The 17,266-nt window shown below is 36.0% G+C and overlaps 1 protein-coding gene across 1 annotated transcript in view; it reads left to right on the forward strand.

Annotated features, from left to right (window-relative positions):
* ATRNL1 (attractin-like 1) overlaps positions 1-17,266 on the forward strand; it is a gene marked incomplete at its 3' end in the record, with an annotated part of 77,419 nt that overhangs the window by 21,939 nt on the left and 38,214 nt on the right. Inside the window, exons 8-9 of the mRNA XM_010150575.1 lie at positions 9,481-9,736; positions 15,820-16,003. Coding sequence (XP_010148877.1) covers positions 9,481-9,736; positions 15,820-16,003 — 440 coding nt within the window. The remainder of the gene's footprint in view (positions 1-9,480; positions 9,737-15,819; positions 16,004-17,266) is intronic.

Genomic DNA, 17,266 nt, shown 5'->3' on the forward strand with positions numbered 1-17,266 from the left:
CCCCATGGCAGAGCCCTTGCTGACCAGGTGCCATCCACATGGGCTGAAAGCACTTTTAAAGGCTTATTCTACTTAAAGAAAAAAGAAAGGTTGCTTTGTACTGATAAAACATGGAGACAGAAATGATATTTATTGGAAAAAAAAAAAAGGTATTTTTTAAATTTTGGCTAGTGTTAGTCTTGTCTCCAAAACGGAAAGGATCAAAAGTGAATGCAGTGTATAATTTTCCTTGCACAGGCGATTGGAAGCTTGTTAACTGTAATGGAGAAATACAGAATTTGTGTCCCAAATTCTCATTTATTTGCATAAGACACCTCCCGTTGGGAAGAGCAAAAAAGTATCAAGTCAGAGCAGAGTGTTCATCTTGCTGGTAAAATAAAGGGCCTTGAATAAAGGGTAACAGTGAATGCCTAGGGAAGAATATAAGACAAAATTACAAGTACGTATAGAATCATCCTTAGAATATTGTTCTGGTCTGCAGCTAGGATTTTTTAAGATAGGACAGTATTTTTTTTTTTCCCCCCTCTGGTATCTGTTGCTCTTCCAGAGTTGTTGAATCTGTACCTGGCATGGTTAATATTGTAGACCTGTTTTTGAGTAGTAGTATGAACTAGATTCTGTGCATGCCCTAACGTCAACTCAGAAATTGCTTTTTTTCTTGTCAGTTCCCTGATTCATTACTAATGTATTGTCTCTTCTTTGAGAGGTCGGATCTTTCTGACCGGTGTCTTTGGTTATTACATTCTAGTAGAATGTGGACCTTTTAGTTAGGAAACATTCAAGTAACGTATCATTTAGCAGTTCAGAATAAAGGCTTAAAATATCATTTAACCTTTTTTTATTTGACAGTGCTAATATTTTCTAGAGCTATTCCAGACTAAAGGGTAACCATTTGAGAGATACGTTTACCTGCACGTATTAAATATAATAGACCTGTATTCATTCAGAGATCTTTTTGCATTAACTCTTGTTAATATCAATGAAAGCTACAAACAAGTGGATAGCAAAGAAGCTGTTGCTTTTCTCAAAGGCACATGTTAATTAGTAATTAGAATTCACTAATAATGAACACAGCACCATTCATGTCAAATAATTAACTACTATGTTGCTTGTACTAGTGATAATGTCAAATGTCAAAAATTGCATGGGCCAAAAGGAGCTTGTCAGCTGAAGAAATTTCAAGTTTACAAGTACATCCTTTTGAAATAAGGTCTTAAATGAACTTGTTAGGGTAAAATTTTGATACTTTTCCTTTCAGACATTGTCTCTTGAAAAAAACAAAACCTATTTAGTGTGAAGAGTAATAGAACGTAATACCTAGAGATGGCAGCTTTGAGCTGTGTTTTGAGCTGTGTACGAGTCATTGTGTAACGTTTCCTTTATAGTTGAGAGAAAAAATATCCACAGAGAAGAAATTAGATTAAGTTTTTGACTTGAGCTCCTGAGATTTCAAAGCCTAGTGCTAGAGCAGAGCGAGAGCATGGAGCTAGTATTGCCTGACTGTGGTGCAAGGTAAATTGAAGCTATATAATTGACTCTGGAGAATGAAATAAGTTACTGTGCCCATTTCCCTCAGAAAGCAGCTTTAGTTAAAACTGAAGTACTGTACTCCTTTATTCTGAAGAAGAAAGATCAGAAGTTTCCCACTGATGTATAGTTACAACAAGTGACTAAGACTTTTATGCATTTAGAGTGGAGCGACTGTGTAAGTGTTCTTGCTTTTAGACCAACTAAACTGTTAGATAGTATTACCTTCAGTGCCTCTTCAGACTGGTTATTGGAAAGGTGCTACCTATATCTGTTAGCAATTGGTTCTCCCGCATCTCAAAGATTATATATAGTTCCTGGAATCTTGATACAGAAAAATGTTGACATTGAAATAATTCCTATAAGCAATAGGATTATAAAGAGACTGGAGGAAATGGCTTGTGAGGTTTTTGAAGTAAGTACACATAACTCTGCTAAGCAGTGACCAGGCAGGGAGTTAGTAAATTGACAAATACTAGATCCCTGGAATAAAGTAGAAAGGGAGTTGCATGCGGAGTCAGTATATGGTCTCTGCTGGGAGCTACTGAGCCCGTGGCTCTATCCCAATATTTGACCATGCAATTAAACTATCCCAAGACAGTGGAGGGATGCCTGGGCATTGAGATTTGATTGCTTTGGGTTTGGCAATAGGAATGAAGACGACAGGCAGGCTAACATAGTAATTGTAAAGATATTTTCCAGTATATAGACCATTTTATATGTAGTCAAATTTAATTTGACTCATTTGAGTTTTATGAATATTACTTACAACTTTAAAGCTTTATTGGAAAAGGGTAATTGTTTTGATATCTTTTCCAAATTAATTAGTATTGATGTTGAGTCTGTACATCTCTTCTGGTATTTTTTTTAGTCTAATGAAAAGCTAGTCTTAACAAAACAAAAAAGACTAAAAACTTTTCTGCTTCAAATGTGAGACCAAATCTTTCACTGGTTGCTTAATTGTTATTATTTTCTATGCCTATTTTTGTTGGCTATTGTAGTGTAATTTGGAAAAACAGTAGGAATGTAAGTATTTTCTAATTGTTCTATTAATAATTATTAGCAGGTTGTATCACCAAGTGGCATAGTTTTTTTTTATTTTACAACTTTCAATTACATCTTGTGCACAACTTGTTTTCTAATTCTGATTTGCAGACCTCAGAAGTAGGTAAGGGGTGCTGTCATACACTCTTTGTATGTAGTACAGATAAAAACCTATTCAGAGTTCCTCTTCAGTGAAGTGGGACTTAGTCATGAAGAGAGTGGTTCCTTTATGCAAAAGTATGATATCGGTCATTCCTTGTTTCAATGTTATATTCCAGTCGATTTGAATTTCGAAGTCTAACATGATTGGCTTTTATGTTTAGCAGATCTAAAAGCGGATGCCTAGTTAATACTTTCCTACACAGCCTTTTGTTACTTATTCCTTCCTCCCAATATGTCTAATCCAAATGTTAAAAGTACAAAAGATCAGTCAGACATCTCTGCTAAAATTCCAGCTTATACATTCAGCATTTTTAAAGCTGTTTAACGTAGTTTTGTTTGCATGCGTTTCTTCAGCCTAGTTTTCTGAAAATGTAGGAATGTTCACACAGACAAGTAAACTTAGTATTTTAATTTTTTTTTTCCCCCAAAACCACACTTCCTTATTTTCTTGTCCTATATTTTGAATGCCACTGTAGTCCAGGAAAAAAGTTAGTGGCTTTTAAGATATATAAGAATGAACTTAATTAAATCTGTCTATGAATTAATACCTTGTAATATAGCCAGCAACAATGTGTAAAACTGTGAAAATAATCCAGCAATAAAGTGACAGTGCTCTCGATTAGGCTAACGTGCTGATGTACTAATTGCTGCAGGAATCTGATCCTGTTGGGAAGCATAGGATTGTAATGTGTTCCTTGTGTATTTTAGCAGGTTCTTGCTCAGGTTCTTACCTAGTGAGGTTATAGTTCCACATTAAGAATAATAAAGCAGGCTGCAGGAAGAAGAGTGAAGACTACTTTCCAGTCTGTCAGTCCTGATTTAATGGGAGGATTATGGGATTAAGTGGGGATGGTGATTTTTTTTTTTTTTTTTTTTTGAGATAACACATGGATATAATGTTGTTGGTGATGTTACCATATTAAAGGAGGTAGTGGTCTGGGAAAAGGAAGAAGAGATATTAGGCAGTCCTAAACCAGCTGGCATGTGTTGAATGCAGAAAACAGGCTTGTGAGGGATGAGTTAGTGCTGGATGGCTATTTTTTAGCCTTACTTACATTTTGATTAAAAATCCAGAAATTTCTTAATGATGTACAGATTTGACTAAACTTTTAGAGGTTTCAGATCAGCATAGGGGAAAAATTCTGATGAATTTTTGGGTCCTGTTATTTTACATAAAGTTAATTTATATACTAATATGTGGGTACAGTCTATGGGAGGAAACTGGTTTGAAAGTCATGTTTCAAGAAAATGGAGAATGACTGTTCTTCATGTGGCTGGTGAATAGCATTTCTTTGGTCAGTTTTTCAGGAACACATGTAAGAATTAAGGCAAAAAACTCATTTCTGATAGAGAAACTTTTCTGCTCAGCCATGATACAGTTAAGAAATACCAAATTAAAATGATGTGGTTATTTTAACACGATTAATTTACTTTCAATTTGTTAGAAATGGATTGTCAATTGCCCCCTTATTTCATTTCCTTTACACTTTTTTTGTGGTAACTACCAGATAAGATTCTTTTGGAATGCAGGCAGGATTTGCATAACAGTGTAGCATTGCCAGGTACAGTCAGAGCAGCTGATAGTATTGTTCTTTTAGGAAAAAAGAAAAATTATGAAGTCTGAAGAATAAAAATATGATAAGTTTTAGAAGAGTTTTGAATTACTGCATTTATGTGGAATATAAAATCAATGTTAACACTGAGATATGGTGTAGGGAAACAGGGTCAAGGGAACTAATGATTTTGGCCGTATGTTTGTTGAGGATTCAATGTCAAGTATGTAGAAGTGTTACTCTGGTTGGCTGTATAGTCTGTTGACTGGGACTTGACAGACAAGTGGGTGCTCATACTTGCTCTTTTGGTGATCTTGTTGAGTAGCTTCCTTGCTCTGTTTCAAGGGTTTTTTTTCCACTGTGAAGGGATTTGAAGTTTAACTAATGATTTTGGCCGTATGTTTGTTGAGGATTCAATGTCAAGTATGTAGAAGTGTTACTCTGGTTGGCTGTATAGTCTGTTGACTGGGACTTGACAGACAAGTGGGTGCTCATACTTGCTCTTTTGGTGATCTTGTTGAGTAGCTTCCTTGCTCTGTTTCAAGGGTTTTTTTTCCACTGTGAAGGGATTTGAAGTTTTGTTAAAACTACTGTTTAAAGCTGGGTGATATGTTTCGGCATGATTTTGCAGGAATTGGCAAGCACACAGCCTTGGAAATGAGGAACATGAGGCAGCTGAAGTAAAGAATACTAGATCACCAGTCACTTTTGCAATTTTTAATCTTTTTGCCTCTATTAAAAATAAGCATTAATTTACCTATTCTGTGGAAATTTTATGGGTTACTTTGTCAGTTTTTGAGAAACTTCAAATGTACAAATCACCATGTTAATTTATGATTATTATTCCATAATTTATGATTCCACATTGGAAGGTTTTATTCTTTTTCTGGCTTTTAAAAGAATTTTGCCTTCAAATTATAAATTTGAGACTGCTAAACCGATTGCCATTTGTTTACCAGAACTCCTAGTTTTTTCTGGTGCCATCTGTTTAGTCACACGAAGTTGAGTGACTTTTCAAAGTTTCTGGTTTTGTGGGTTTCTTTAATTTTTTTTTTTTAAAGAAAAATATTTTTACTTTTCAATTTGGACATTGTTTGTGAACATCTGAGGGATGATTTTTGTTATTGTTTGTAATAGAAAATTAAATAAGGAAGGGGCTCTCCAGAGATGCACCTGTATTAACAGTTTTCATGGAATCACAAGGAACAGATGAGGTTGGGAAGGATCTCTGGAGGTCATCTTGACCAGCCTCTGTGCTCGGAGCAGGGTCAACTACAGCAGGTTGCTGCAAACATCGTCCAGTTGTTCTTGGAATATTTCCAAGGATATTCAATTCCCCAGTGTCTCTGAGCAACCTGTTCCATTCTTTGACTATCGTCACTGTAAAAGGAATGTTTTTTCTTACTTTTAAATTGGATTTCTTGTAATCCAGTTTGTGCCCATCACCTCTTGTCTGTTCACTGGATAACACCAAGAAGAGTCTGGCTCATTCTTTTTTAGCCTTTCTCACAAGGCATTTAATTTTATTTGAATTATTTGGTTATTTTAAAACATTCTCCAAAGATACTGATTATATCAATAAGGTGAACAAATTAAGTGGAATTTTATTGTCGTAAATTGTCTTCATTCTGCCAGCAGGCTTTCCAATTGTGACAGTTCAGTTTGAGTTCTTCTGTATTTGAGTTATTCTCATTTCTATTTTGGATAGTTGAAATATGTATGTCAATCATTACTCTGTAAGAGAAATACTAGATCAAATGAATATTTTGTTCTCTTGAGACACATGATTTAACTGTTTTGTTCAGGTCCTGGCTTTGGTCTTATGATTCCTGCCTTCTGCTGTCATTCTCTCTGCCCCACATGCATAGTCAACTGTTTACAGGTCATATACCTTTTGTCAAGTTTCTTTATCCTATTGGTTCATCAAAATTTTCTACTGAAATAATTTTCTTGGGGAAAAAGGCTGATTTGAAGAAATAGAAACATCTGTTGGAAAGTTTTCTTTCCATTGAAACTAAGAGGAGCTATAGAGGCTGTTTTGGCTTGTACCTGAACAGTTGCCAAGAAACCAATCGATGGGATCTGTAGGTGGGATTATCATGAATGAGTGAGCTGCCTACCTGCTCGTTTTACAGTAAGAAATTTCTAATTTTTACTGGAATTCCCTACTGAGTGGGAACTGTGAATTACAAGTTCAGTATACAGTGTAGTTTTATATACTTCAATTTACATATGGTAATATTTATATGAATTTTTCATAGGAAAAAACCCACAAGGTTTTGAGAGGTTTCTGAAATTTCTTAGGTAATTTATTAATGTGAAGTAGTATATCTAAAATGGCCAGGGTTAATTTATTGAGTCAATACCTTCGCGCTCTGCCAAGTCTGTAAGGGGAGTCCTTCTTTTCTTTCACATCAGGACTGTTTGCACTTGTATCCTTCCTACAGCCTATTCCCGATTAGGCTTTCCAGATAACTGTCCACCTTTATGTGCTTAGGATTTAGTTTTTGTCCTGTAAAATATACATGTAACATTTTTTCATTCTGTATTTCTTCCACTGACTTTGGTCTTTGAACCATTTCCCTCCCCCCCCCCATGTTCAGCTGATCATCACTAACTTCTAAAGTGTTTTTCAGCAGCACCAGGAGCTGCTTAATCTCAGAAATAGCCCTGAGCGAAGCTTAGTTAAATCTGTTTTTGTGGTTGATAAAGCAGTTGTCATGACCTTCTTGTCTTTTTCTCTGTGAATGGTCTTGTGTACAGGATCTGCTGTGTCATTTATAAAGTTTGTTCCTCACAGAAGTGTTCTTTTATCTGAACTTTGAATCATTTAAGCAGAACTGTGAGGAGGACTTTCTTACTGTCAGCTGTCTGACAGTTCATGCAGCTCTTTAGGTGACCTTTTTTCTGTAGTCTTTCCTCAGTGTCAGAAATGTTTTTTTCAAATACTGTTATACAGCACTTACAAGTACCTAAGTAGCTCTCTCTTTTTGCCATAGTTTTTATTTGCATTTAAAAATAAAGAAATAAAAGACTAGTCCACTATGTTAGTGATGCTGATCTGTCTTTTGAGATCTATATGGCGGTGTAATGAATGAGCAATATAGGATTCATTTATGAAGAATATTGGTTCAAGCCATTCCTTTGGATCAGTGCACAGCTTTTGCAGGTTTTCTCCAAACTCTTTAATATGTTGTTTTATCTCATAGGAAAATAATGGGTTCAGGTACATATATTTAATCCTATTAGAAATTCCTTCTGAAGGATGTGAACATCTCTTGTTCAAACACCACCCCCCCAAACTAATCAGCAACACAGAATATCACTGTATAGGAGTGATTTAAGTCCAAATTTTACCTGCCTCTGTAGACTGTCATTCTACTGATCATCTATATTTCACATGCCTGCATCTTTCTTGATGCGCATGCATGCAGCTTACTTTTCTGCTTAGATCCCATCAGCTTCTTGTACAAGGAGTCTGAAATTTCTGCGTGGTCGATCCAAACTTCTTGTATTAGGTCATTACTTTATCTTCCCATCTCTTTTTCTGAGGCTCAGCATTCCATGCCAAGCAAAACTTTGCCAAATGTGCTAAGCCTGCAGCTTCCTTTTTTTTTAAAAAAAAAAACAAACAAAAAAACCCAAAAAAAACAGGTAAGAGCGATTTTAGGGTAAAGCCAGAAGACAACTCCCAACTGTACAAACACCATGCAGATGGGATGCAGAGTGTATGTGGTTCTGGAATGTCCTAGCAAAGACTAAGGAATGTTCTCTCAACCTGAAGCAGTTTTTTCTACCCAGGTTAAACTGTCTTTGCGCCAGTCTGTGAATCCAACAAGCTGAAATTTGTTCTGTGACTTTGTATGCCTTGGTTGGCTATTCTAGATGAAGTTTGAGATTTAGGAGGATGTGCTTTCAGTCAATATTTAAGTAAATCATTCATTACTTATCAAAACAGATGGCATTGCTATTTGAGGTATGTAGTTCATAAAGATTGGAAAATCTGTTTTGAATCACTTTAAAAGAACTCTAAGTACTCTTCTTTGGGATTTGATGTTAGCAAATGTGCTCAAGAAGATGCTATACACACATTGTCCATTTGGACTCTGACAGCTGTGAATCTTTCAGGACTGGTGTGGCCAGCAGGTCAAGGGAGGCGATTCTGCCCCTCTACTCTGCTCTGGTGAGACCCCACCTGGAGTACTGCGTCCAGCTCTGGAGCCCTCAATATCAGAAGGATATTGACCACTTGGAGCGAGTCCAGAGGAGGGCCACAAAGATGATCAGAGGGCTGGAGCACCTCTCCTATGACGAAAGGCTGCGAGAACTGGGCTTGTTCAGCCTGGAGAAGAGGAGGCTCCGCGGAGACCTCATTGCAGCTTTCCAGTATCTGAAGGGGGCCTACAAGGGTACTGGGAGAGGACTTTTTACAAGAGCCTGTAGTGATAGGACAAGGGGTAATGAGTATAAATTGAAATCAGGGAGGTTTAGATTAGATATCAGGAAGAAATTCTTCAGGGAGAGGGTGGTGAGGCACTGGAACAGGTTGCCCAGAGATGTTGTGGATGCCCCATCCCTGGATGTCTTCAAGGCCAGGCTGGATGTGGCTTGGAGCAACCTGGTCTAGTGGAAGGTGTCCCTGCCCATGGCAGGGAGTTGGAACTAGATGATCTTTAAGGTCCCTTCCAACCCAAACCATTCTATGATTCTATGACTTTGCTGTCCTGAGAGAATGTGCTCCCTTGTGTACATGCGGAATGAAATCCCCATAGACCCTGTGTGTGGAAAATCATGTTTTAGTTTTGTGAACTGTTCTTTAAGAAAACAGTAAAATATTCTTTTTCTTTTCTTTTCTCTTTTTTTTTTTTTAATAGAATGCTGCAATATGAATTAGAAGCTCCATGTAATTAGTTTTCTGCTTGAAGTAATCCAGTTAAGATTCATTTTGGTGTCATTTTCATGGCTGGGTTTATTTTTCAGAGAAATAGTCTCCTTATCATTGTTGGTTTAGTTTAAATATCATTCTCTGGGATTAGTGTCTGATATTGAGCTGGTTAATGTAGTATTAGTTAAACGTGGAGATTTAAATCAGATCGTTCAGTTATGAAATATTACGCAGCACAGAACTATGCAGTTCAGATATTATCTTTCTGTAATCCATTATTTGCTTTCTCTTCTCTTCCAATTTTTACAGGAAGACATCTACATGTATGGAGGCAAAATTGAAACGAATAATGGCAATGTTACTGATGAGCTGTGGATTTTCAACATACACAGTCAAACATGGAGTACTAGAACTCCTGCAGTACTTGTACATGGCCAACAATATGCTGTGGAAGGTCATTCAGCACACATAGTAGAGCTGGACAGCAGAGACGTGGTTATGATTATCATCTTTGGATATTCCGCTATATATGGTTACACAAGCATTGTTCAAGAATACTACATCAGTAAGTCACTTTCAAATCACTTTTATCATGTACCATGCTAAAGAAAATACTTTTTTTTTTTTTTAAGTGAAGAACACTCCTGTTTTTGGAAAGAAAAATAATGTACTTTTGCAAAATAAATAAAATCTCATATCTTTTTCTTCAAATATTGTGGGTGAGATTTTTTTGTTAGGCAGTAGCATTCCATACATGTCTGGAGCATAATGGATTTGGTTACAAGTAATTGTGTATGTGGCTGTGGTACTGTAAAGGGAGGAAAGGGTGAAACCAGACATTCCACACTGTGGTTAGTGTTGGGTTGATTTTTACCACAGTCTTACTGTTTTCACCACAGAGTAGAGAGGGTAAGAAATAATAAGTAGATCAAAAATAGAAAGGGCAAAACAGAATACAATGAACAGTGGCTAATACAATAATTTAGTTATTTTGAGGGTTCTTTAATGGTGCTGTAATATTGTCATTCTGATTTTTGAAATGTAGTAACATTTCCACTGTATATAGGGTTCTCTCTAAAGTGTATACATGTTGCTAATAGACAAAATAAGAGAAGATTAATATTAATTTTTCCAAATAACCTGCCATGCCTGTTTGGGATTTCCCTTGTGAAGTGGCAGGTTTTCTTAGTGGTCGTTTTAAATGCTAGAATTAAATAAACAAGAATACTTTGTTGTCTTATACATGGTACATCTAAGATATTATTTCAGCCAAATAAACATGAATATCTACATCTTCTGATACATTTGTAAGGAATATTTATATGCCCACTAATTCAAATTATAATCTTGTTTACTTTTTTTTTTTGATTCCTTGTTTCCTGTAGAATTGATCTGAATCCCACAGTTATTTAAAGATCACAAAATGCAGAATACCAAATTTCAAAGGCATAATAAAATGTACCACTATACTCTTTTGTATGTATGCATATGTATATGAACACAGTTTTAAGCAGATTTATGGGGTGGGGAAATCCCTTCAAAACTTAGAGGGTTCTTATGCCTCCTGATGGCAGTTTCGAAATTTTATAACAATGTTGAAAAAGGATAAAAGAGAATGGGAATAAGAGGATGAGTGCCATGATGTGCTTTATCCACACTTAGAAATTTGATTTAGCTGCATAAAAATACTATAGAACTCTGGTCTTAGAATGATGATCCACAACATTATTGTAAAATTTGTTTGTAAAAAAAAAAAAAAAAAAGTGTTAAAGGCCATTTTTTCCACCACTTCTAATTTTAAATGGCTTTTATTGTTAAAGTTATGCTGTGGAGGATTAATGAAGCAGACTGTAACTAAACATATATAAAACAAACAAAGAAAGAATCCCAAACCTTTCATACTATGGTGATAAGCTTTGAGTAGGAGAAAGCACTTATTTTACTGGCAGTTATTATGGCTCTAAATTATTCTCAAGTTTTTATGTCTTCTTTCTGAGACGATAAGTTTATCAAATACTTGTGAGAAATTTAGTTTGTTGGAGAAAGTATGCTTCATTCGCATCAAATATAAACCAAACTCGTGACAATGTAGGGTATTAAAGTGGAAGCCCATTGGTTTCGGTGAGTCGACTCATGTGGTGAAGGATCGTTGGCACGTGCAGTGCTTTGCAGAGCATGCTATATATGCTCTAACCGAACCATTTCTGCTGTGGATAATTCTTGTGTTTCATTTTACTTCATTGCATCACCCTCCTTTCCCTCTCCTCTAAGTTAAATGAATTTTGTGGCAATTTTTGCTGAATTCTGCGTCAGCTGGAGTATTTATCTACAGCTTTGCAGCTGTAGAATAATTTTTAACCATAAAATTCCAGATGGCAGCTTGAACTAAAAATGACTGGTTTTTTGGGGACCTCCACAGCTCAGAATCCAAACCTAAAAATATAGGAAGTTCTAGAACTATTGCTGTGAACCCGTCTGAATAGGAAAAAAAAATGTTATTAAAAAGGGCATCTGATGTTATGGAAAGAAAAATTAGAGTCTCTCTCTGCTTTTAAAACATACATTGCCTTAGCATTTCAAATGATACTGCTTTATTCTTTCTAAATGTTATCAGCCATGGCTTTTAGTTCTAACAGTCTGGTTTTCAAGCATTTACCAGATGCCTACTGAAAGAAAGAGGCATAGCAAGAGACAGAATTACCCTTCGGTTCATATGAATTGAAACGTCTAGTGATCCAGTCCTGTTAATGAACTTTGATTAAATTGATATGGAATTCTAGTGCTAAAACCTTCTTTAGTTACTGTGACCCTGATTTCCATGTCATCTGGGTCAAGAAAGATCTAGAGGGGCATAAATTATTTGTGGATTCCCTAGCTTTTCGCATAGGTATGTAGTTCTTACTAACCAAACATGTGAATCAAATGTGTGCGTGTGTGGTCTGAAAAATTTCTTTGACATTGTGTCATTAGTGGGGAAAGTTAACTTTCTGTCAAAGTCAAATATGTTCTGGAAAAATCAGACATGGTTTGCAGGCAGATTTTCACCAGGCAGAAGCACAGGAGTTCATTTCCACTCCAAAGGTACGGTGGTGGTTGCAGGAACAAGAGCTTCCTGTTGTCCTTTCTTGCTATACCTAGACTTACGACTTTTGAGGAACCAATAAATCCTGATATGGGAATTATGTGAATGATTTTACTAACTTGAACCATAAAGCTTCTCTGGGTTACTCCCCAGGGAAATTTATTTCCCTTTAGGTTAGCAATACCTCATAAACCTTCTAAGAATCTCAATGTGAGTCTCAAGGTGAATATACTAATGGTGTTTTGGTTTAGCTGAGGTTTATAAGAGCTCCTTGTATATTAAGAAACTTCTGAATAAGTTTTCTGTGATTTTATTTTATTTAGAAGACAGATTTGTTTGCATTAGCAGCATATCCCTGGTTTTAGGCTGAATTGTTTTATCACTTTAGAAAGAGGTTATGGGTTGCTTTTGATTAAAAACCTCTTTTGATTACCCAAACCCCTTTGTTCTAAACCTTTGCATGTTACTGAGGGGAGATTAGTCTGTAATTGTCCAGTCCTTGTCTCTCCTCCTTCTGTCTGTAATGTAAGCACTATGTTCACTGTTCTTTGGTAATATCTAACCAGCTTTGTTTAAAATGCTTGCTGCTGGGTCTGCAATTTCACTTACAGTGTTTGTCAGAATTTAGAAATGGAGTCATACGCCCAACGTTAGTACATTAAATAGATGAATTTAGCTTCTACATCAGCTGTAATTTCTTTTTCTGTTTACAAGCTTTTGTATGTGCCTTTTTTTTTTCTTGATCATTCTCCTGGAAATGGTAAAGCTGGACGTGAAACGTGTGATTCTGTTTGACAAAGGTAACCAGAACGTAGCAGCCTGTTGCTGTGTCCGGCTGTTTATTATCTGACAGATCTAATTATCTGAAATTATCACTGTGACTTGCCTAAGCATTTCAAGAGAAACTTTGTGGTAGAATTCTCTGGAAGATTTCCCAGATGTTGATGAAAAATGTCAAATTATGAATGAGAAGTAGCAGCCCCTATTACTGCAGTGTTTTTTTTTTTTTAAGGATTTTTTAAAAAATCCATTTGACCTTTATTTTACACTACCTATCACACTTACAAATTGAAATCTGGGAAATAAAAAAAAATCATCCTATTTCCTTATTTCTGGTTTGTTTATTCATAGAGCTCTTTCTTTATTTGGCATTTTTTAGCTGTTGAGGATGTAGTTCTGCATGACTGATTTGGTCAATTGAGTACTTAATTTGATCTAATGATAGGAGGAGTGGGGTCTGAGTATGGGAAGAGTTATGTAGACACCATCAATAAAAATTGGATTTCTCCTTAAAAAAAAAAAAAAATACCGTCAATAAAAATTGGATTTCTCTTTAAAAAAAAAAAATAGGTGAAGATACATAGCAATGAATTGTTTTTTAAAAAGTCAGATCATATGAATATTAATGTATTTAAATCCAGACAGAAGTGTATTTTGTCTGAATGATGCAATACTCAAGATGCCGGAGTAGCATGAAAGAGATCAAAACTGCACATATACATGTTCAAAGTTCCGGCAGCTCAACTAGATTTTAGGAAGGGAAATAGGAGGAGAAACTGTAATACTGCCTCTGACTTATTTCAGCTAGGTGTCATGGGCATCTTTTTCCAAATGTAGGTAGTTATCCATAGAAAATGGTTTCTATTATTCAAGAAGGAACAGGTATTCGTATTTCTGCGCAAGTCATCTAAAGCTGTGCAATATGCAATTTTACCATGTCTGTGCTCTAAATGCTACATGAACCAGTGAGATATAAATACAAAAGATTCTTTTATGCATATGATCAGCACCATTGTGTAAATTTATGTGAAGAAATAGTAATTTTTCCCTGAAATGCACATATACTAATATTTAGACTGATCACTATTTAAATGAAAAAATGAGGATGGTGCTGGTGATAGGAAAGTGTAACTGCAGGTTGACACCTCAGCAACCTTCTCACATGAAATATGTCAAGTAAATCTATTTGTTAGCGAGGTAATGTGAATGTAAAATACAGTATTATTGGTACAAATTTCATGTTTGTGTTCAGAGTCGCAGTTCTTAATAGCTTGATAATATCCAACGTTGAGATTGGAATAAAATACTAGTTACATTACACTATATATAAATAATGTAAATATACTGTGTCAGACAGGAGTAGTGTATTACACAAATATCAGCATTCATGCAAACAAAAAATCAACACAAGCTTTCCAGTTTAATCTATAGTTTATAATTTGCTATAAGTGCTCGTTACTGGAAAAAATCTAAATTGCTTAGAGAGGCAGTGCCTGGAAACCATTTAATGAAAGTAGAATAGCCACAGGAATAACTGAAAGTCTTAAGTCTTTTCGCTGAAAAGGAAGAATCCAGAGGAAAAAGTGGTAATCTTAAACCACCTTCATAATATCAGATAAAAATTAAAATGGGATTTAAACTCATTTTCTGATTAAGGAAGGTATATGGTGGTGGGTGCTATCCTTGGATAAATAACTTTATGATGGCAGCCAGTTTAGGTTAAGAATTAGGGTACTGCTCCGTTTTGGACATCATTGTCCACTCATTCTGTTCTTCTGACACAATCTTCAAGAGGCTGTGAATTATTTCTTCCATTTCACAACCATGGAGCTGGCTGCCGAGCTATCACAGGCTCTTCTGAATAGGCTGGCTTCTGCAGGAAATACTACCTCCTGGCTTGCTCTTTTTGTGGCTTATGTCATCAGCTGGGCAAGGTAGAAGGGGAAGAAATGGAAATTTCATGGCCACAGGCAACAAGAAGTCACTTTACTGCTTTGTCTTTTTTATTGCTATGGTAAAATATTTTCCAATTGTGTTTTATTCTTCAGTCATAACAGCTATAGTGAATAGTTTAATTTGGTGTCTCTTTGCAGTTATTAATGATGTGATGTAAAATGTGGATTTAAGTGCCAGTTTAATGAGCTGCTATCAAATTATCCTTTTGTGAGTTTTCAGCAACTGAGTAGGTATATTTGCAGTTAAATAACTAAAAAACAGTACTTGGGAACTGATTTTAGCTCAACAATTTTTACTAGCACAGTGTCTATCTGTATCCACGTGTACTTTGAGCTACCTCATGTTGCATGCTTCTCACAACTCACAGCAGTTCAGATTCTGCCAGGCTTCTCCAGACGGTTTCCCCATGATAGAGTACAGGTGTTCCTAAGGCAGCTGATGGAGCACTGAATTCTCATCAGCCATCTCTGGGGGGGACGAAGTTAAGGTTGAGAGAGAATAAATTGTAACTGCTAATTTCCCATATTCCAAAAGGTTTGGGCTTTTTTAAAATTTTGTGTGTGTGCTGAACTCACACATGGGAGAGGATGAGATACTGCCTGGCACCTGTAACAGCGGTGTATTTGTGGTCTAATTAAGAATAGTAGATAACAGTCTAATAACTTTATCCAATTGCAGGTATTTTGATTCACTGGTATAAAATTACTTCTTAAGTCACAAGTTACTGCTGTATTGAGAATAATAGTGAAAACAATTTTATATACTTAAAACTTCCACTGTGTGTTAGCAATAGTAAGCCTTAAACTGTGTCTTTTGTACATCTTTTCCAGGGTCTAATTCTTGGCTTGTACCAGAAACAAAAGGGGCGATTGTGCAAGGTGGATATGGCCATACTAGTGTCTACGATGAACTGACAAAATCTGTTTATGTCCATGGTGGATACAAAGCGTTACCTGGCAATAAATACGGATTGGTGGATGATCTTTACAGATACGAAGTTAATACTCGGACATGGTAAGATCTTTGCACATGGCAGAACAGTACATTCTGTGCAACAAAAAGGAAGAATTCTGGGGAGGGATTAGAGTTTAGCCAGCAGAGTAATGGAGCTACACATGGAAGGAATGGCAGGGAGGAAGCTGTGCACATCTTCTACAACTACGAAAAGGTTCTCCTATCCAGATGTAATGACCATGCAGAAATAGTACACACGTACTATTTCCAGATGGTATGAATATCCTCCTGATGGACACTCAAATACCTGTTAAATAAATACGTAGAGAAGTAGAAGAACTGTGGAAGGTTATTTCACAGAAAACTGTCAGATATAAGAGGAAACATTCCTGGCTCTTAATGTTCTTGGTGTTTTTGTCAGTTCCTTGCCCCTCAAGTTTATTATAACTTAAGAATGCTATTTACGTGTTATGTATCAAAAGCAAAGTGAACTGAAATGTTTTTTTTTCTTGCCTTATAGATGATTTCAGGTTAAGAACTGTTTCTCAGGCAATTTTATTCTTGTAATTTAATATTTGTGTTGAGCATTAATGGCTTAACTTTAAGCATACGAGACTTGCTGTCAATGTTGGAAATGTGAGTTTGATTTCACTGAGACTATTTTTGAATGCCAAAAACTCATGACACTTGGAAACATTATTACAAGATTTTTTTTTTTGGTCCCTTTTAATGTATTTTTACATTTCTGGAATTTTAATGCTCTCTTATTATACTCTATTCTTGGAACAAAGTGATATTGCATCCTTTGAAGGTCATGGTATTGTATGCTTTGAAGGTCTGTTCAACAATATAATAATAATTTGAATATTTTTATTCATTACTCATATAACAGCTAATAGTAGACTTCTCTGTACTAATGTGGCATTCTCTGCAGCTTGTAGAGAACTTAACTCAGTTGTTTGTTTAATGAGTATTACACTAGAAGTCAGTTTTACTATGGGTCTGAAAACTGGCTGAGAGGATGGGGTAATGATGCTTAGGTAGTAGTAAGATGTCACAGGTACAGTCAACAAAGATTTTATAACCCATATTCAAAGCACTCTTTGAAGCAACTGAGCCTGAACTCGTCACTGGCTAGGTGGGCTATGAGGAAGAGGTGGAATCACGATGTCTTTCTCATGCCCATGGCTTTTTTCACACTTGCATTTGCTTGTTCTCAGTGTTTTTTTTTTTTCTTTTGAAATCACTCACTCACTCTGTTTCTCTGTCTCCTCTGTCTGAGGGTCATATGCTTCACTACTTCTTGGCATACAAAGCTGAATA

This window comes from Eurypyga helias, unplaced genomic scaffold (genome assembly GCF_000690775.1).
Source record: "Eurypyga helias isolate BGI_N326 unplaced genomic scaffold, ASM69077v1 scaffold12344, whole genome shotgun sequence".
NCBI classification, from domain to species: Eukaryota; Metazoa; Chordata; class Aves; order Eurypygiformes; family Eurypygidae; genus Eurypyga; species Eurypyga helias.